The 22,609-nt window shown below is 40.3% G+C and overlaps 1 protein-coding gene and 1 long non-coding RNA gene across 5 annotated transcripts in view; one reads left to right on the top strand and one right to left on the bottom strand.

The window, feature by feature from the left end:
• Nucleotides 1–21,910, bottom strand: part of BTBD3 (BTB domain containing 3) — a 38,937-nt gene extending 17,027 nt beyond the window's left edge. The window contains exons 1-2 of one of the 4 annotated variants that reach the window (XM_067707474.1): nucleotides 21,753–21,890; nucleotides 14,973–15,111 (exon numbers count right to left, since the gene is read on the bottom strand). In XM_067707474.1, the coding sequence (XP_067563575.1) occupies nucleotides 14,973–15,078 (106 nt within the window). In that variant the 5' untranslated portion in view covers nucleotides 15,079–15,111; nucleotides 21,753–21,890. Of the gene's footprint in view, nucleotides 1–1,930; nucleotides 1,972–14,972; nucleotides 15,112–21,752 lie in introns of those variants that run through there. The other 3 variants (XM_067707476.1, XM_067707477.1, XM_067707473.1) reach the window with 3 other exon arrangements.
• Nucleotides 21,911–21,943: 33 nt separating this feature from the next.
• Nucleotides 21,944–22,609, top strand: part of LOC137207522 (uncharacterized) — a 180,737-nt gene continuing 180,071 nt past the window's right edge. The window contains exon 1 of the long non-coding RNA XR_010935136.1: nucleotides 21,944–22,229. This is a non-coding gene — a long non-coding RNA (uncharacterized lncRNA). The remainder of the gene's footprint in view (nucleotides 22,230–22,609) is intronic.

The raw sequence follows: 22,609 nt of genomic DNA on the forward strand, positions 1-22,609 counted from the left end.
GGGAATGATATACATTATCTTACACTAAAAAATTTTATCACTGTAAAATCAGTAGGATAGTTTTGTTAAAGGCAAGGCAAGAGAAAAACAAAAACCAAAAAGCTTTAATTTCCTATTTTAGCAAAGTCACATAGAAAAGACAAGTTACCAATTTTGTGTTTTGACTATCACCATACACGTATCCACAAGAGCCTTAGTTAATTACTATTTAATGAAACGCCTTCCTTCATTTTTACAATGTATGTGACTAGAATGAAATATAGTTATTTTAAGCAAACAATACAAGATCTAAAAATAAGAGATCTGCTATACTGAGAGAAATTGTGCTACAGGAAAACACAAACACATCTGAAATTACCAGGCATCTTCAAACCCAATTTTTAATATATCCTTTCTAGAGTAGAGACCACCAAATGAAAGTGAAAAAAGCACATACATTTCTAAACTGAGTCACAAAAACATGTTCTAACAAAAAATCCACGTAGAATTAGAAGCCCGTGATGGAGGGTTATTATAGAAACCAGCTTCTGGCAAAAACTCAAAGTAAAATCTGTTTTAAGTCCAAATAAAAAAATATGTTTTACGCTACTTTTAATTAGCTTTAAAGTCTACAATTCCCCATGATTGTTGTGAAGGACACAATATAAAGGCACACTGTACTGTAAACGCTGGCATAACCTTAACTATATCAACACCAAGTAACATTCAGAGACGACCACCATTTGCTGCAGGAAATAATTATTTGGCACCAATAAAGTACCCCTTGTTGCTTCTATCTCTCATGCTGTTCTAACCAGAATAAAAGTTGAGGGGCTTCTATACAGAGTTTCATTGCATGTGTCAGAACTAAGAAAATGAGGTACTTTAAACAAAAATTCAATTCTAATAATATAGTTAGCAAGTTTTCTTTTTGTTTGTTTTTTTAATTAAGAGCTACTATAGGTCAGTACAACTGCCCGGAGGTATAGTATAAAATTTAGTTGCTCATAAAATAATGCTCAAGTAAGTTTCATTTAGAAAGTCAAGACTATTCGTGAAAATATGTTCTCAAATTTGGGTTTCCCCAATCTCTGCATCACACGACAATAGGTAGACAGTATTTACATGTGTACCTAAGTAAAATGAGTAGATTAAAAGCATTCGAGTCAAAAATATATCTTCGAAAAGTGGCCACTCAACTATTAGTGCTCCAAATTTTTTAAGTAACACTCAGAGAAGCAACGGTTTTACCACAGTCAAGAACTGCCTAGACTCATACAAGATCCATGGTATTGATGATGACTGGAACCAAACCAATGAAGAGTTGACAGTCTCTGAAAAGGGTGATCAAAATTAAAGGAGTCAGGTCTCTGCATAAGCATTTTACTAGCCAGCTGTAGGGATGCCATGATCCACTGAGAGTTCAGTACAGGAGACCTGGTTGATGTCAGTATTTGTTTAATGTAATACTCTCTCATAAAATTTAAAATATGGCATAAAAAGGAAATGAAAAGGGGTATTTATTAAGTGGCATGTGGCCAAGTTTTTAAAATTAATTAATTCATTTATTTTTGGCTGCGTCAGGTCTTCATTGCTGCACGCGGGCTTTCTCTAGTTGTGGCGAGCGGGGGCTACTCTTCGTTGCAGTGCATGGGCTTCTCATTTTGGTGGCTTCTCTTGTTGTGGAGCACGGGCTCTAGGAGTGCGGCTTTCAGTAGTTGTGGCTCGCGCTCTAGAGCGCAGGCTCAGTAGTTGTGGCACACGGGCTTAGTTGCTCCGAGACATGTGGGATCTTCCCAGGCCAGGGCTCGTACTCGTGTCTCCTGCATTGGCAGGCAGATTCTTAACGACTGTACCACCAGGCGAGTCCCAGCATGTGGCCAAGTCTTAACCAACTACTCTGTGCTGCTCTTCCTAAAGAGGTTACCATGTGAGAGGAGGATGGTCTCACCTGTTGCTTCAGCATGCTAGGAGTGCAGACCAAGCATCTATCTAGGAAAAAAAAGAAGAAATTCTGTCTCATCTTTCTCAGCGAGAGGAAGCCACACAGTTTGCAGTGCATTCTGGATCTCCATGACCTGACTCCAAGCCCTGTGACTTGTACTCCTCATTCACTCACTTTGCAAACAAGACTATTCCTGAACTGAAATGAGCCCACTGCCTCCCGCCATCCTCCCTGCCCTCTCTTCCTTACAGCCCACCTGTCAGAAGCCTACCCATCCTTCACAATGCAGTCCACAGACACCTCTACAAGGAAGGTTTCCCAGCCTCTCCACGCTGCACTTTCCCACATTTCATCCTGCCTTAGGCAGTCTGACTAGGTGAGTTCTCCAAGGGCCTCACCTCCATGCCTCCCAACAAGAGATAAAAGCACCACACTCACACCTGGCTTACAATCATTCTGCAACAGGAACGATCAAGTCCAGCACTTATAAGTCCATCTAGAACCTTAGATTGCATTGTGGAGTGCAACTGGTCCTGGGCTAACATGGTCTGAAACCAAGGGCTGTCAAGTTTCCAGCTGTCCGAGATGCAGGTTTACACGAGGTACAGTGGTAAAGAACTGAGACATCTGTGAACTGTGTCCTGAGGCTTCCCGAACATGTCTAAGCACAAATGTGGTTTTATAACATTGCATCCATCTAGCATCTAGTCCAACTGAAAATACTAAAGCATGACTTAAAGCAAGTCCCCATAGGTGCTCAGAGCAAGGCTTCGCTTCATTAGAGTCTAAAATTTAATAGATATTCGCATAGTCAGAGAGAAGTATGGGCTAATGAGGAGCAAGACTCAGTTACCCAGGACAAAGCTGCCTTTATCAACCGGTCTCAATTCATGGCCTGGCGTATTTATTTATAGCACCAGTAGAGAATTTTAGTGATTTAATGAACTAGAAAGGATAATAAATCTCAGCAATTCACTTGAAAGGAGGAAAGCAGTCATATGAATAATCTTAAAAAATGGATAATTAAGAAGACTTTTATATGTGGCTTTGAAACGTGTTTCGTCTGTACTTAACGCTGAATGCAAGAATTTCTACTACATTAGACACACCCAATCTTCAAACAAAGTAATAAAACAGGCCTGTGTGTTCAGGACTGAGTATATGAATAGTCTAGAAACTCACCCCTACCCTGCAAACAAACCACACTGCTAGAGATGGGCAACGTCACATTTCAGATTACTGCAGGGCACAAGCACAAGCAGAAAAATGCACTTCTTAACACGTGTCTGTCTCGGTGAAACACTTTACTAAGAAAAACTGGAGTGTTAAGTAATCACATGTTTTATTTTTCTTCCCCCAAAATAAAGAATTTTCAACTTCGGTCTATATATCATCTTACATTACTGGAGTAAGCATAAATGGAAATGGTCATATCAATAGTGGAGGAGCTGAATACCCTAGCCATGGCTGCAAAGTCTCTTGCTGGGTTGGTGTGTTTATGAAAGGAAACTTACCAGCAGCAATGATTTTTAAAATCATTAGTAGGGTTGATAATGTAAACAAATTGTTAAAATGTAGTGGCTTGAATTGTGTGTTGGCAAAAAATATAGCTTGAATTTCTAAATAACGTATTCAACTGGTTATAAAAGCACATTTTTTGGAAGGTGGGATGAAGTAAACACACTGTTTTGCGCCTGTTGGTTAAAGTGTGTGTCTTACTGTGTTAAGTATTTTAAGCAATTCTGAACTGCACTGGTTCAGAAGGTACTTGAAGTAGATGCAGTGGCTGAGGCCCTCTGAAACCTCTCTGTGACATCTGGCAGTGGCGATACATCACCAAAAGCCATCACAGGAGGAGCCATCTGCTCCCAACAGAAAAGGGAGGCTTAAACAGATAAGGACTGGTCCACAGTCAGGCTCTGTGACTCTTGCCTTTTCACAACTGAAGCTGCTGGTTCCTATGCCTGGACAGTCACTCCAGTGGACCCTAAGCAGCCAAAGTGAACAGCACTGAAGGACCTGTCAAGTGGCCTTGCCTTCCCTATGCCTCCCCACCCACACCTGGGGTCGGGGGTGGGGGGCTGGGGGATTTAGGAACAGTGATGAAACAGCTTGTGTGAATAGATCAGCTACTGTGCATTCCTTTGCCATAATCCATATATTATTTCATTGGGGAATCTCTATGAGATGCAGTAGTAAAAACTGTTGATTTTATTAAAATCTCAGCCCTTGAGTATACATTTTCTTAATATTCTATGTGATGAAATGGGAAGTATGCTTAAAGCATTTCTGGTGAAACTGAAATAGAATGGTTGCCTTGAGAAAAAAAATACTTGTGCAAATGTCTGTGTGAGAGCTGAACCAGCCATTTTTTTCATGGAACACCACTGCACTTGAGAAAATATGCAAAGTATGCTTATTCACACTTAGGTATTTAGCAGACATTTTCTCAAAAATGAATGAAATGAGCCTGTCACTTCAAGGAAAAGTGACTATTTATTGCCAATGAAAAAGCAAAAGTTAGAATTTTAGAAATCTTGATTATTGCCACCATGAGCTTGACAGCTTCCCAAGCTATCAAGACTTCTTAAAGACTGTTTCTGATTAACACAGGTGACATCAGGTAAATGTAATTTTTTATATTGTATAATAATACATGTCAACATTTTAAAGATCTGCATAACTCAGTGAACCAATGTTTTCTAATAACAATGCTATTACATTACAGAATCATGCATGTTGGTAAAAGGTCCATTCAAAGTACAAGACAGATCAATGGATTTTAGTATAAAAAGAATACAAAAAGTTCACTGATGGTTTTAGATTCCACATAGCAATCAACCTTTAAGAAATTACCATTCAAGTTTTGCTGAAGTTATCATAGAATATCCACCATTATCTGAAAAGACTATTAAAATACTCCTTCCTTTTCCAGCTATATGTGTGAGGCCAGATTTTCTTCATAAGCTTCAATCAAAACATTTATTTTTTAAACAAGTAAATGAATATTAAATTTTTTTCTGTTTTCACTTCTATTCCAGTAAATATTAATAGAGATAACCCCTATAAACAAAAGCTCTTTGGGTTTCTTAAAATATTCAAGAGTATAAGAGTCCTGAGGTCAAAAAGTATAGGAACCACTGATGCCTCACCTGGCATCATAAGGAGTTTGGATTTTATTGTAAGTATGATTGTGGTAAGCTACTAAACATTTTCAAAGAAGATCCTTTAAAAAAAAAAACAAAACTGTAAGTGATCAGGGCCAGGTTTTTACACATACCTGCTTTTTGGTTCTACTCTACTAGAAAATAATAATTCTCAGAGCATAATTCTCAACCATTTTTTTGCACATTAGGTAGACAGAATGGAGGACATGAGAAAATGACAATCTCTGACACAAAAAAATTAACAGCAGTTGGGGCTTCCCTGGTGGCACAAGTGGTTACGAATCCACTGGCTAATGCAGGGCCATGCAGGTTCGAGCCCTGGTCCAGGAAGATCCCACGTGCCGTGGAGCAACTAAGCCCGTGTGCCACAACTACTGAGCCTGCGCTCTAGAGCCTGTGCGCCACAACTACTGAGCCCATGTGCCACAACTACTGAAGCCCGTATGCCTAGAGCCCATGCTCTGCAACAGGAGAAGCCACTGCAATGAGAAGCCCGTGCACTGCAATGAAGAGTAGCCCCCGCTCGCTGCAACCAGAGAAAGCCTGCGCACAGCAACAAAGACCCGACACAACCAAAAATAAACAAATTAATTAATTAATTTTAAAAAATACTTAAAAAAAATTAACAGCAGTCAAGGAGCTAATATTGTATTTGTTCTATTACATTGTTTGGCACCTTACCTTTACCCCAACCTCAGAAAATTCAAATACAAGGTACAAGATATATCAATTGACACCTTCTTTGAAGATCTTAAGAGAAAAATTTAAATGAACTTTGAGTAGACAACTGTCTCTAGCTTCATATAAACTAGCAAGAAAGAAGCAAGTTTCTCTCTCTGATAGTTTGCTCTCTGCTATAGGAAAATGAGAAGTAGCAACTGCTGCAAGGTAAGCACAGCTGCCAACATTTAAGAGAATTTGTTATTCACTTTTTTCCTTCATTTAGAGACACACATTAGACAGAAACTGCCTCCCCCTCCAACACACCATTTTAATATCTTCCTATATACTATTTCTATATAGTACAGTATTTGATATTATGTAATATCAAAATATTCTTCTATAATAAGTAATTGAAAACAGTGTGTTGGAAATAAAGTTTAGGTTAGGACTTTGAAGAAGTCCAGACAAAGGAAATACAGCAGTGACTTTTCATTTAAAAATTGCTTAAAATATATATATATATATATATATATATATATTTATTTATTTATTTATTTTTGGCTGTGTTGGGTCTCTGTTGTTGCCTGCGGGCTTTCTCTAGTTGCGGCGAGTGGGGCCTCCTCTTCGTTGCAGTGTGCAGGCTTCTCATTTTGGTAGATTCTCTTGTTGCAGAGCATGGGCTCTAGGCACACGGGCTTCAGTAGTTGGGGCACGTGGGCTTAGCACTTGTGGCTTGCAGGTTCTAGAGCACAGGCTCAGCAGTTGTGGCACAAGGGCTTAGCTGCTCCGCGGCATGTGGGATCTTCCCGGACCAGGGCTCAAATCTGTGTCCCCTGCATTGGCAGGTGGATTCTTAACCACTGCACCACCAGGGAAGCCCTAAAAATTGCCTTTTCTTAAAAAGCTGGTGTTCAAACACTTCCTCAGCTTCATTCTTGAAACGATTTTAGAGGTTGTGCATGTTAGTAGGATTGTGATCCTCCTAGTTACCTTACATTCAGTAATTATATATTATTATAGAAAGACTGTAAAATCAAAATACTCGTTGATCTGACCTCAAGCATCTGATTTTCATATAACCCAACCCAAACACCATTAGGTATCGACATCCCTAACAAACACCCACCTGGTTGAGCACAACACTGGCTGGTGACGATTTTGAGAATGTGTTGGGAGCTGTATACTAGCCCAGAGTTCAGGATTGATTTTGGCATTTTGAGGAGTCTTTCATGGCAGTGACAGGAGAAAGGAGATAATAAAGTAACCCAGAATGTCAGGTAAGCATGGGCTGATCCCGTAAGTCCCAAAGAAATACTTGTTGAACAGTGTTAAATTAACTAGAAAATCTATTAATTCCTGTAAAGATATTCTACAGCATTTACTGAAATATGTGCTGAAATCCTTCGGGGGAGGGGTGGGGAGTCTGCAGAGAGACTGGTAGGGAGTGGGAGTGACTGCCCTTCCTGTTCCAGCAGCCGGGCCAGCTTCTAGCTCCTACTCACCTCATCTCCTGAGGCTACAGGAGGGATGAGGGAAGAAACCAGGAACAGGGAGGGAGCACTCTGGGATGCACCCCTGCCTGGGTGGGTGTCTTACACGGGGGTGGGGGGAAGGGCTATGCAAAAGAGGAAGCAACAGCTAGAACAGTGGGTTTGGCATCTGAACCTGCATCTGGAGCGGGAGGTGCTTCTGGGCCCCTTCTCATATTTTTAATGTGGACAGTAAGATTATTTTAAGAAGAGAGGCCTGCTGAACTCTAGTTAAGAATTTTATCATTTTCTAGACTTCCTAGGAATGTAAGTGATTCCCCAGTAAGCCCCCCAAAACACATCTAAATGCAGTTTGACTATTACACTTGACTTGCCACTACACGTCCCATGAACAAAGGTATGAAAATAGGTGGCGGTCTAGATGTGAGCCCTGTCTTTCCAGAGACCTACAGTGTAATGCCTGAAGGCCAAACTCAGTCCCTCACTACAGAGTACGCGTGTTGCTGGTGCTGCTGCCGAAAAACTGGATAATACAAGAAAAGGTGGCAATTAAAAAAAAAAAAACTTCACAATGAAAACAAATACTTACACAGGTCCTCAGCCCAGCTGTAGAACTATAAAAAACAAGGTGTGTTTTCCAACTGGGCTATCCATTAACAACCTAAACTAAGGGATATTGTGCAATTCAGCAGCAGAGAGGCAGGTCAATGCTTTCCATTCAGTCTTGGCCAACAGTACTGACTGTTTCCAGTTCAAAATAAAATAAACTGTAGCAGTGGTAAGTCTTAAAGAATGAATTGTCACACTAACAAAGCAGAAATACAGAAAGGGCAGAAAGCAGAAACAAGAAGAACTACAATCCCGCAGCCTATGGAACACAAACCACATTCACAGAAAGATAGACAAGATGAAAAGGCAGAGGGCTATGTACCAGATGAAGGAACAAGATAAAACCCCAGAAAAACAACTAAATGAAGTAGAGATAGGCAACCTTCCAGAAAAAGAATTCAGAATAATGACAGTGAAGATGATCCAGGACCTCGGAAAAAGAATGGAGGCAAAGACTGAGAAGATGCAAGAAATGTTTAACAAAGACCTAGAAGAATTAAAGAACAAACAAACAGAGATGAACAATACAATAACTGAAATGAAAACTACACTAGAAGGAATCAATAGCAGAATAACTGAGGCAGAAGAACGGATAAGTGACCTGGAAGACAGAATGGTCGAATTCACTGCTGTGGAACAGAATAAAGAAAAAAGAATGAAAAGAAATGAAGACAGCCTAAGAGACCTCTGGGCCAACATGAAACGCAACAACATTCACATTATAGGGGTCCCAGAAGGAGAAGAGAGAGAGAAAGGACCAGGGAAAATATTTGAAGAGATTATAGTCAAAAACTTCCCTAACATGGGAAAGGAAATAGCCACCCAAGTCCAGGAAGCGCAGAGTCCCATACAGGATAAACCCAAGGGGAAACATGCCGAGGCACATAGTAATCAAAATGGCAAAAATTAAAGACAAAGAAAAATTATTGAAAGCAAGGGAAAAATGACAAATAACATACAAGGGAACTCCCATAAGGTTAACAGCTGATTTCTCAGCAGAAACTCTACAAGCCAGAAGGGAGTGGCATGACATCTTTAAAGTGATGAAAGGGAAGAACCTACAAACAAGATTACTCTACCGGGCAAGGATCTCATTGAGATTCGATGGAGAAATCAAAAGTTTTACAGACAAGCAAAAGCTAAGAGAATTCAGCACCACCAAACCAGCTGTACAACAAATGCTAAAGGAACTTCTCTAAGTGGGAAACACAAGAGAAGGAAAGGACCTACAAAAACAAACCCAAAACAATTAAGAAAATGGTAAAGGAACATACACATCGATAATTACCTTAAACATGAATGGATTAAACACTCCAACCGAAAGACACCGGCTTGCTGAATGGATACAAAAACAAGACTCATATATATGCTGTCTACAAGAGACCCACTTCAGACCTAGGAATACATACAGACTGAAAGTTAGGGGATATAAAAAGATATTCCATGCAAATGGAAATCAAAAGAAAACTGGAGTAGCAATACTCATATCAGACAAAATTGACTTTAAAATAAAAAATGTTACAAGGGACAAGGAAGGACACTACATAATGATCAAGGGATCAACCCAAGAAGAAGATATAACAATTATAAATATATACACACCCAACATGAGAGCACCTCAATACATAAGGCAACTGCTAACAGCTAGAAAAGAGGAAATCAACAGTAACACAATAATAGTGGGGGACTTTAACACCTCACTTACACCAATGGACAGATCATCCAAACAGAAAATTAATAAGGAAACACCAGCTTTATATGACTCAACAGACCAGATAGATTTAATTGATATTTATAGAACATTCCATCCAAAAAGAGCAGATTACACTTCCTTCTCAAGTGCGCACAGAACATTCTCCAGTATAGATCACGTCATGGTTCACAAATCAAGCCTCAGTAAATTTAAGAAAATTGAAATCATATCAACCATCTTTTCTGACCACAACACTATGAGATTAGAAATGAATTACAGGGAAAAAAATGTAAAAAAAACCACATGGAGGCTAAACAACATGTTACTAAAAAACCAAGAGATCACTGAAGAAATCAAAGAGGAAATCAAAAAATACCTAGAGACAAATGACAATGAGAACACGACGACCCAAAACCTATGGGATTCAGCAAAAGCAGTTCTAAGAGGGAAGTTTATAGCAATACAATCCTACCTCAAGAATCAACAAACATCTCAAACAATCTAACCTTATACCTAAAGGAACTAGAGGAAGAAGAACAAACAAAACCTAGTTAGCAGAAGGAAAGAAACAATAAAGATCAGAGCAGAAATAGAAACAAAGAAACCAATAGCAAAAGATCAATAAAACTAAAAGCTGGTTCTATGAGAAGATAAACAAAATTGATAAACCATTATTAGCCAGACCCATCAAGAAAAGGAAGGAGAGGACTCAAATCAATAAAATTAGAAATGAAAAAGGAGAAGTTACAACAGACACTGCAGAAATACAAAGCATCCTAAGAAGCCTATTACAAGTAACTTTATGCCAATAAAATGGACAACCTGGAAGAAATGGACAAATTCTTACAAAGGTATAACCTTACAAGACTGAAGCAGGAAGAAATAAAAAACATGAACAGACCAATCACAAGTAATGAAATTGAAACTGTGATTAAAAATCTTTCAACATACAGAAGTCCAGGACCAGATGGCTTAACAGGTGAAGTCTATCAATTAGAGAAGAACTAACACCAATCCTTCTCAAACTCTTTCAAAAAGTTGCAGAGGAAGGAACACTCCCAAACTCATTCTATGAGGCCACCATCACCCTGATAACAAAACCAGACAAACATACCACAAAAAAAGAAAATTACAGACCAATATCACTCATGAATACACATGCAAAAATCCTCAACAAAATACTAGCAAACAGAATCCAAAAACACATCAAAAGGATTATACAGCATGATCAAGTGGGATTTATCCCAGGGATGCAAGGATTCTTCAATATACACAAATCAATCAATATGATACACCATATTAACAAACTGAAGAAAAACCACATGATCATCTCAATAGGTGCAGAAATAGCTTTTGACAAAATTCAACACCCATTTATGCTAAAAATGCTCCAGAAAGTGGGCAAAGAGGGACCCTACCTCAACATAATAAAGGCCATATATGACAAACCCACAGCAAACATCATTCTCAATGGTGAAAAACTGAAAGCATTTTCTCTAAGATCAAGAACAAGACAAGGATGTCCACTCGCACTACTATTATTCAATGTAGTTTTGGAAGTCCTAGCCATGGCAATCAGAGAAGAAAAAGAAAGAAAAGGAATACAAATTGGAAAAGAAGAAATAAAACTGTCACTGTTTGCAAGTGACATAATACTATATACATAGAGAATCCTAAAGATGCCACCAGAAAACTACTAGAGCTAATCAATGAATTTGGTAAAGTTGCAGGATACAAAATTAATGCACAGAAATCTCTTGCATTCCTATACACTAATGATGAAAAATATGAAAGAGAAATTAAGGAAACAATCCCATTCAAAACTGCAACGAAAAGAATAAAATACCTAGGAATAAACCTACCTAGGGAGACAAAAGATCTGTATGCAGAAACCTATAAGACACTGATGAAAGAAATTAAAGATGATACAAACAGATGGAGAGATATACCATGTTCTTGGATTGGAAGAATCAATATTGTGAAAATGACTATACTACCCAAAGCAATCTACAGATTCAATGCAATTCCTATCAAATTACCAATGGCATTTTTCACAGAACTAGAACAAAAAATCTTAAAATTTGAATGGAGACAAAAAGGACCCCGAAAAGCCGATGTGGTATTGAGGGAAAAAAACGGAGCTGGAGCAATCAGACTCCCTGACTTCAGACTATACTACAAAGCTACAGTAATCAAGACAATATGGTACTGGCACAAAAACAGAAATACAGATCGATAGAACAGGATAGAAAGCCCAGAGATAAACCCACACACCTATGGTCAACTAATCTATGACAAAGGAGGCAAGGATATACAATGGAGAAAAGACAGTCTCTTCAATAAGTGGTGCTGGGAAAACTGGATAGCTACATGTAAAAGAATGAAATTAGAACATTCCCTAACACCATACACAAAAATAAATTCAAAATGGATTCGAGACCTAAATATAAGACTGGGCACTATAAAACTCTTAGAGGAAAACATAGGAAGAACACTCTGACATAAATCACAGCAAGATCTTTTTTGATCCACCTCCTAGAGTAATGGAAATAAAAACAAAAATAAACAAATGGGACCCAATGAAACTTAAAAGCTCTTGCACAGCAAAGGAAATTACAAACAAGACGAAAAGACAACCCTCAGAACGGGAGAAAATATTTGCAAACGAATCAACGGACAAAGGATTAATCTCCAAAATATATAAACAGCTCATGCAGCTTAATGTTACAAAAACAAACAACCCAATCCAAAAATGGGCAGAAAACCTAAATATACATTTCTCCAAAGAAGACAATACAGATGGCCAAGAAGCACATGAAAAGCTGCTCAATATCACTAACTGTTAGAGAAATGCAAATTAAAACTACAATGAGGTATCACCTCACACCAGTTAGAATGGGCATTAGAAAATATACAAACAACAAACGCTGGAGAAGGTGTGGAGAAAAGGGAACTCTTTGCACTGTTGGTGGGAATGTAAAGTGACACAGCCACTATGGAGAACAGTATGGAGGTTCCTTAAAAAACTAAAAATGGAATTAGCATATGACCCAGCAATCCCACTCCTGGGCATATACCCAGAGAAAACCATAATTCAAAAGGACACATGCACCCCAATGTTCACTACAGCACTATTTACAATAGCCAGGACAGGGAAGCAACCTAAATGCCCATCGACAGACGAATGGATAACGAAGATGTGGTACATATATACAATGGAATATTACTCAGCCTTAAAAAGTAATGAAATTGGGTCATTTGTAGAGACGTAGATGGATCTACAGACTATCATACAAAGTAAGTCAGAAAGAGAAAAACAAATATCGTATATTAACACATGTATGTGGAACCTAGAAAAATGGTATAAATGAACTGGTGCAAGGCAGAAATTGAGACACAGATGTAGAGAACAAACGTATGGGCACCAAAGGGGGAAAGTGGCGGGGGAGTAGGGTGCTGGTGTGATGAACTGGGAGACTGGGATTGACATATATACACTAATATGTATAAAATGGATAACTAATGGGAACCTGCTGTATAAAAAAGTAAAACAAAACAAAAACAAAGCATAAATACAATGATCCCATCTTCAAAGACAAGGCAAATTCATCAGGTGATACATTCAGAATGTGGTGCTTGTGAAATTTTGTTTGTAATACGTATGGTAACTGAGGCTAAAATGTTTACACTCGCTGAACATGGGGACCTCCCCTGCTCATATACTATTAGAGAAAAATAAAGTAGATTTTTAAAAAACTAAGTAATTAGATAGTTTTTGAGGAAAAAAATTAGAAATTGAAGAAAATGTTCACATTTTTGTGTTCAGGTTACTGGCATTGGGTTTACACATTTCTAGAGATACATACATCGTGGTTTTGGTTTATTGTCTATTCTTTGGCTGCCTTCACAATCTCTAAAATAATCATCTTTTTCTGGCACATGACTCACCTTATTTGCACAGTAATTGCCACAGTAAAAAGCCTACAAATATTTCTTGCTCGATCAAAAGAGGAGAGGGAGCCTGATGTTTCTGAGGTATTCTCAGATTTAAAGGACACAAAAGGAGACTCTAGAAACTCTGTAAGCAAGATGGTTGCTGCAGGGATGGTCACAACACATCTTGTCCGGGGAACTGAAGCTAAAGGCCTGAGAGCTTTTGACTTTGTGGATTTAATATCATGTTCAACTATGTGCTTCTCTGTGCCTCTGAAGGATTTCAAAATCACCTTATAAAAGAATTTATTTCAGCTAGAACCTCAGAGGATAAAAGGACTTAAAGGAGACTGAGAGATGGGGAGATGTCCTGAACAGCAAGAAAGCACAAAAGGAGAAAACAAGTGGTTGCATTCCACTTTAACAGATGGATTAAAGAATAAACAAAGGAAGAGCACATCACTGATATTTACCAGAGAGCTCCGGCTCCCTGTATTTTGAAATGTTCCCAAGGTGAACCCACTGCCCACCGTTGCTTAAAAAACTGAAATCCAAAGAGAGCAGGTTCTAGAATTCAATTCACATCATTCAGATGTGAATCGAGTCAGTTGGCTAAGGCTTTCTGACAGTTAAGTGACCTGTTCCTACACACTGGCACAGTTTAGCACTTTACAGACAGTATCCTATTTAATCCTCATAACCACTCTCTGTATTATTATACCATTATAAATTATACATGTTCTTCAACTTCCCCGTTGCTGATGGGATGCTAAATCACCAATGCTAGATCCACAGATGCCAAAGGACTACACTGCTTTATGAAAAATTCATTGGAAAAAAAATGGAGAACGCAGACTATGTTCATTTATTCAAAAAACATTTACTGACCATCTTCTATGTACCACACACTTGGGACACATTAATGAACAGACATAAAATACCTGGCCACATGGAACTTACTGTCTAGCAGGGACGGGAAAAGAGAATTCACCAAAAATAAACAATAAATAAATAAGTCATACGGTAATTTAGAAGTTAGTAGATGCTATGGAGAAAGGAAAATGTAAAGCATTCCAAGAGGGATACCAGACACAGTTTGCAACTGTAAACAGCATAGACATCACTGACGAGGTGGTTGGTAGCTTAGTGAAGACCTGAAGGCAGTGAGAGAGCTGGCCATGAATGCATCTGGGGAGAAAATACTACAGGCAGAGGGAAAACCCAGCACAAAGACCTAAAAGTGGGAATGTGCCTGGAGGGTTCCAGGATCAGCAAGGAGGTAAGGATGGCTGGAATGGAGAGCATTCCATTGCAGGGAGAGGAGTGGGGAGGAGGTCAGAGGTCTTGGTAACCAGAAAGTGTCAGGCTTTGTGAATCATTATGAGTGACATGGAGAGCCAGAGAAGGGTTTTAAGCATATGCAACCTAGGGTTGTTATGTCAATAACATATTAAAGGAAGGCAGGGAAGAAGAAAGGAGAGGCCACTGCATACCATCCAGGCAACAGGTGCTGGAGACTTGGAGGAAGGTGCTTGCAGTAGACGTGAGAAAAGGGGTTGAACTCCTGGATTTATTTGGAAGACAGGATTCTGGATACATCTGGAAGATAGAGCAGCAGGATCTGCTAACAGCCTGGATGTAAAGTGGGAGAGAAAGAGAAGAGTCAGGATGATTCCAAGGTTTCGGCTTGAATAACCCCAAAAATGGAGCTACCCTGACACCAAAATAGGGCAGGCTACAGGGAGAGCAGGTTTACAGAGGAAGATCAGAAATTCTGTTTTAGTCCTTAAAATTGAAGTATATTTTACGTATTCAAGTGAAGAAGTCAAAAAAGTAGTTGGATATATGCATCAGGAGTTTAAGAGACCTACTTCAACTGGAAATACACATTGGGAGTCTAAAGGAGCTACATGGTACTTTATTAAAATCTTACAATTGTTTGTGACAAGAGTCCCACAAGAACTGAGCCCTGAAGTATTCCAAATTAACAGGCTGGTGTGAAAACAAACAAACAAAAAACCACACACGTTTTTAAAAAAAATGACTGAAAAGCCAGTGGTACAGAAGGAAAAGCAGGAGACTGTGGTGTCCTCAAAATCAAATGAAGAAAAATCAAATCAAAAGAGAGAATGACCAATTATATCAAGTGCTGCCAAGAGTAAAGAGGAGAATTGATTGTCAGATTCTGCAATTTACAATATTTTCTTTTGAAAAAGCCCTGGTGACTCTATCCCACACAGCCCCCACCACAGAAGACATGAATATCCACTGAATGTGATGTTATCTTTTAATTTTGTCACAAACTGAATTCATTTTTCTAAAGAATTATTCAGAAGGAAGGATTTACTCCAGTTTAATATTTGGGACTCAAGTCAGTAGATCTGTTAAGAAATACCAGTGATAAACTGTAGCTGCTAACAGTAATCTGCTAGTTCCTATTAACAGATTACTGCTAATTGAATTCCATTCAATTCCTATCCCTTAAAAAATAATAATCAAAATACCTCTAGGTAAATTGGAAATAAAAGGATAGATTTCCTCTGTCCTGATGAGGAATTATGATAAAACAAAAGCCAATATTGTACTACTGTTTTTTCTATTAAAGAACAAAAGTTTGCACATTACTGCCATTACTATTTGATAATGTTCCAGATGTATTTTATAATGTTCCAGAATGCTAACACTAGTGCAGCCTGCCATAAAACCAAAATAAAAGGTATAATTATTAGAAAGAAGTAGACACAAGTGTCATTACGTAACTAGGAAACCCAAGAGAATAAACTGCAAAGCTCTTAGAGTAAGAACCAGCTATAAAATAAACTTACAAAAATCAACAACCGTCTCTGTCAGCAATAGGCAATTTGAAGAACCCATCACAACAGCAACAAAAACATAAATACCTAAGAAGAACCCTAACAATAAATATTAGGACTTATATAAAGAGTAAACAAACAAACAAAACACCTCTGCTAAGAGACAGAAGGTCTGTATAACTTTTCACATCCCTTCAGAGAAACACTGACTACTTTATATGTACATGACAGTCCTTGCCAACGAACCAAAATAACTGGATATTTCTCAGTTCTAAGGATTCATCTGCAGACCATTCCAGGTTAAGATGGCACGTTTAACAAAACATTCAAGCACATCCTCTCTCTAAACTCCACAAAAATGGCAGTAAAGAGTTCTTTCCAGGTCTTCCCTGGTGGCGCAGTGGTTGAGAGTCCGCCTGCCGATGCAGGGGACATGGGTTCGTGCCCCGGTCCGGGAAGACCCCACATGCCGCGGAGCGGCTGTGCCCGTGAGCCATGGCCGCTGAGCCTGCGCGTCCGGAGCCTGTGCTCCGCAACGGGAGAGGCCACAACAGTGAGAGGCCCGCGTACCGCAAAAAATAATAATAATAATAAAAAAGAGTTCTTTCCAGAAGACAAAGATGCAAGGACTTGAAGAACTGTAGTGGAAATTACAACAAAATCATGAAAGTGGAAAGCAGATGGACAAGTAGCAACTCAGCAGCCCTAAGAGTGAAATGCTCCACCACCAGTGAGAAAAGCTGAGAATCACTCCAGTTTGCTTCAAAACTGGAGAAAGGGTAGCGGGCTAAAATAAGGTTAGCAGCCTTACTTCCCGGATGCCCTTCCCACCGCCTGGCTGTGGAGCTCTGGCCCACAGTCCCTGCCTGAGCCCAGCAAGACCGGAGACTGATTCTTGGGAGAGTAGATAAAACAGGTAAGTATTTGGACTGTGAGAGCACCAGAACCTTCCCCAAAGTGAAGAGGATGCTAAGACTCCAGCCAGATGTCTCCCCAGCACTGGCAGCTGGACCCTTTCCTCAGCGCAGGGTGCTGCCTGATGACCACCCTCTGACCAACCCAACAGGAAAAGACCTCCTTTGTGGTCCCAGTGAAAAAGAAACCAGTAACAGTCAAAAGACTGACACTGAGGAGCCTAAGGGGATGGGTGGAGGGCAATGAGAGATAGGGGACCACTTATTTTACAATAAGTATTTTAGTATTCTTAGATTTAAATTATGTGCATGTATTAGTATAAAGATAGTAATACAATTTTTATTTGAAAGGACAGATGACTATAATTATGATTTTTAAAAGAACAGTGTGACTTCCTCTAGCAGATACTTCTATATATTCTAAATGTACATTTAAAAAGATTTAACATTGATTAAGATAAGAGGTCAATGATAGATAAGTAAGACCTAAAACAGAATCAGACCCAAAAGCTAGTCAAGATCTTAAAATATAATAAAGGGAAGACCACAACCCATTGAGGAAAGGATGGACTGTTTAACAGATGGTGCTAGTAGACTAGATGGGCTGGCTCAGGAGGAGAAGGTGCTGTAAAACAATTCACATCCATGTGCTAATATAGAACTAAATGTACAAGTCTAATATATTTCCAAAATTTTCGTTTCATTTACCTCACGTCTGTTTATATTTTCAAACGTAAATATTTACAAGGAAAAGTCATAATGGACAAGATGGAGAGAGCTGACTACATAAAAGTAAAAATATCCTGTTGTTTGGAAAATACCATAAAGTAAATTAAAAGACAAATAACGAGCTGTGGAGGAAAAAAAAATTACAAATATGATAAAGGCACAATGCTTTTTACATTAAGAGCATATTTATATTATATGCTCTTTATATTACGAGCATATGTTATATAATATATATAGAATATTTAATTATACATATATTATCTCTTTATATTAAAAGATACTTTAACTCATTTTTAAAAATCATCATTTAACAATAAAATGGACAAAGTACCTGGACAACTCTCAGAAGGCAAAATGAACAAATAAAAAGCAAATTATTAATTTCACTAGTTACCAAAAAAATATGAATTAAAATAAGACCACATTTTTATAGAAGATTAGGAAAGATTAAACACTGGAGTGCTGATACTATGGAAAGACCGTTCAGTGTGTAAGGGCATTGATGTGCTCTAGCATAAGCAATTTGGCAACAGGCCTCAAGAGTCATAAAAGAGTTCACCTCTGCCCCAGGAATTCTGCTATAAATCTAGCCTGAGCAAGTCAGAGACAGTAAGACTTTCAGACAAGGGCATTTACCCCAGCTCTGCCTGTGTGTCTGCTACTACTTTCTGAGCCTACATCCTTTGCCAGACTCTGTTGAAGACCTTCCTCTATCTGGTTCTTGCCATCGCTCCAAAACTCTGTTGCCGGCACAATTATTACCCCCATTCTATGGATAAAGGAAGCACAATCAAATAATTAGGTAATTAAGGTCACTTAGATCAGAAGTGGCCAAGCTAGGATTTGCAACCAGAATTTAATATCATACCTCCAAACACTGAAAATGGAAATATGTCAAAAAAGAGAAAACTAGCTAAATAAACTTTGGCATACCCATCATTAAAAATCTTATTTTCAAAGAAGATTTAAGGGCATAGGAAATGTCTGTGATAAATTAAGCGAAAAGGCAGCATTTAAAAATACAAATGAAATTAAAGTGCCAATTTTGCTTAAAAGTATATATACGCAGACAAATAAAACGGGACAAATGGAAGCATATCATCCCATGAACAGGTGATTATTTCTGGATGTACCTGTGATTTTTATTTTTTTAACTTTTTTTGGTAATTCCCAAAATGTCTACAACAAGGACAATGGCTTTTCATTTTAAAATGTTTAAAAACCATAGAAAGAATAGAAATTCTCAACTGTAGATGCTTAGAAGGCCTCAAGTTTTAAACATGGAATGAAAAGTTTAGGTGAGCAGTTACTGCCTTAGCTGCACAGCATTACTGCTGAACTACAAGGTCCATCAAACGAGAGAGGATTTTCCACTATTATTTTCTTCTCAGAGTGAAATGGGGAAAATTAGCCTTACGGAATCTGCTTGATAACCAGAAAGTTAACTAGCACATAACACAAGAGTAAAGAAAACCTCTGCAATCCCCAATAGATGCTGGGAGTCACTATACTACCATAAGCATTTTGAACTGACTGATCGAATTCTGATTATTATTTACACAGTAAAGTTGGAAAGGTTTCATAAAAACAAAAAGCCTAAAGACACGTAAATATGTCTGTACTATTTTGTGTGGAACAGTTTTAAGAGTTCCTTGCAAGGTAAACTGGAATTAGTTGGCTGCGGAATATCTGTTTTGAACGTAAAAGAATGAACATTTTAAAAAAATTATCTTCGTTTGGATGTGTGTGTGTTGGGGAAGGGAAGGAGTGGGTGAATCTGTAGACAAACTGTGCCTTTCCTTTGTTATTTTAAAGTATAACGTTACAAGTGGTTTAACTTTTTGCAAAGAATCATGGCAAAGCACTTTCTAGGAACAAAACAATTTACAAACTGACAATGACATTTTTGGGCCACAAATTAGCAAAGGTTTTTGCATGGATATAGGATTATATTTCACTTTTAAAATTTCTTAAATATGTCTTCGGAGTTTAGAAAAATGGTGCATATACTTCGTAGATTTGTGTGCCCCAAAGAAAAAATAAAAATAAAAAAAGTTGCTTCCACCTCTTTTGGAATTTTGTTACACAAGTTCTTAGTGCAAAGACTGGTAAAGGTAGAACAGCAGAGCTGCTAGCATTATCACTCCATACAACAGCATTAATAAATAATTCTGAAATTACTTAGTGAGAAAAAGTGGAATTGCGTGAACTCACCCTTACCTGAGCTGAGGCCAAGAACTGAAAAGGGTCATTCAAAATCTTTAGAAAAGTTAGAGTCCTATTCAGAAAACCAAAGGTAGACCCGTCCACTTCCCCTGGAAGACCCGTTGCTGTGGTAACCTGCAGTCACCCCTCAGAGTCGGTACATGCTGGGGGAGGGGATCCTCCCAGAGGCTGGAGGATGGTTAAGAGGGGAAACGGGGGAGGGAGGAGGAAAGAGGGTTAAAAGAAGATGAAACCCCTTGGGTGCGGCAGGGGTCAGGAAGGTGGGCTTACTACTAGGAAATTCAACACGCCCAAAAGAAATTCAAAACACCAGTTAGAACAATGTCTGGACGCTGGAGTCGTATTATACAGTTCAGCTAAAGTTTGAACCATTAGAGGCGCTTCCCTCCCTCCCTCCCTCCCCGGCGGGAACAAACCACTCTTTGTGAGTTCCTGTCTATGGAAAACGAAGCCAGAGTTTCGTCTCATCAGTTACAAACTGAATGCTACTTTGCAAAACTAAAATCTTGACTTTCTTAAATTAAACCTATGCTTCCCAAACTCTGCTGCACTATTGGAATCACCGAGGGAACTTTATAAACTACACACCGTGTTTTAATTGGTCTGGGGTGCAATTTTGAGCAGAGTTTTAAAAGTCTCCAATGATCCTTTTGTGCAGCCAGTTTTAGGAACTACAGTACTCTAAGAAAGGAAAAAAGAAAGCACAGTTATCTCCCTTTGTCTTTTTACGGCTAATAATAGAAATTAGCTGGCTTTCTCCAAGCACACACAGGACAATAGGTTTCTTGATAAATAGGAGTCCCCGGTATGCCCTAACAATACTTTCTTTGAGATTAAAAAAAACAAAAACTGGCAACATAAGCCCTTTCTTCCCAAGAGAGCAAATATCCTTCTTACCGAAACACCAAACTTACACATCTATTTTAAGAGCGAATTGGCAGTGAATACAGGTCAGAACTTGGAGGACGAGCTCCAGGACCAGAAAGAAACTGAACCCGCAGAAGCCCACCAGCATTCGCGGGGGTCCTGCGGCCACAGGCGCTGGGCGAAGGCCGGGGTGTCGGTCGGGCCCCGCAGGCTGCGCCCCAGTAAAGTTGTTCCAGGGAACTTTGCTCCCGTTTCCAACCCGCGCCTCCCCGGGAGAGGGGCGCGGCCCCGCCACCTGCTCGACGCCTAGGCTGCTCGGCCGCGCCCCCTCCTTGGACCTCGGCCACCTTCGGGGGTCGCGCACTCAAAGAGCGCCCGTACTGCCGGCAGGAGCCTCGGGGGGCTCGCCTCGCCCCTCCCCGGCGTCCTCAGCTGCAGCTAGCCCTGCCCTCGGGCCCGGACGCCAGGACCTCCGCGCGGGGCCAGCACCGTCCCGCCTGGAGCTCTTCCGGAACCCCACCCGCGCGGCCAGCGCCTCTCGAGCCGGGACGGGGGATCCGGGCGCCCCCACAACCCCTGTCCCGACGCCGGCCGGCAGCCCCGTCTCTGCCCAGCCAAGCTCTGCCCCTCCGGCCCGCGGCCGGGAGCGCGCCCCTGGCCCGGCGGTCCGACGCTGCGCACGCGCGGAGGCGCCCGTCCGCTCGCTCACGGTCCCCTCACTCACCGCTCGCTGTCCTTGTCGCCTCAGGCAGCGCCCGCCGTCTGCTCTGCTTACTGCTCGCTGCCCCAGCTCGGTGCCCGCTCCTCAGGCCCCGGCCCGGGCACTCGGGGAACCAGCGCCCGGCGGGCTCGGCGGGCACCCGCACGCAGGGCACGCTCCGCGGGGCCGCGCACGCGCGCACCCGAGCGACGGGAGGGGCGGGGCCGAGCGAGCTGCGCGCCCGGAGGCGCCCCTGGATACCGGGCATGCGTAGTGCCTTTCCCTTCCTAGGGTCTGGTGGCGTAGTGGGCTGTGACCCTGGACCTGTGAAACGTAGGGAAGTGGAAGAGGGCCAAAAGTCACCCTTCGCTGAGAAGCAAGTTCGCTCTTGTCCCACAAGTTGTAGTCTTCTTCTCTGTATCATTCGTCAATTAAGGTGTTAAATATTTATTGAGCACCTACTTTGGCAGAGACTTTGTGCAGAACACGGGGCATCCTCAGGTAATGGTGAATCGATTGCATTTGGCTTTGGGATTCCTTTTCGGGCACTGAATCCAGCCCTCTCTTTGAACAGATGAGAAAAGTGCGTAAATAGAGATCATCCAGTACCTGAAACTGCAAACCTTAACTACACTCTTAAGCAGTTTGGGGAAGGAGAGTTGCCTCTGGCTGGGGTGATGAGAAAACTTTGAGAAGCCTGGAAGGGTAAGAGATGGAGTTAGAAGATAAGCTCACCTGGGAGAAAGGTCAACGCAAAGGCAGAAACTGCAAAAAAAAAAAAAAAAAAAATCAAGTAATATACGAGCTCATGAACCTTCTTGGGGACAAGTTTAATCTGAATGTGTTTTTCATAGTGAAGGGCAAAAACGGTGGCAGGAAGG

Source organism: Pseudorca crassidens, chromosome 15 (assembly GCF_039906515.1).
Source record: "Pseudorca crassidens isolate mPseCra1 chromosome 15, mPseCra1.hap1, whole genome shotgun sequence".
NCBI lineage: Eukaryota > Metazoa > Chordata > Mammalia > Artiodactyla > Delphinidae > Pseudorca > Pseudorca crassidens.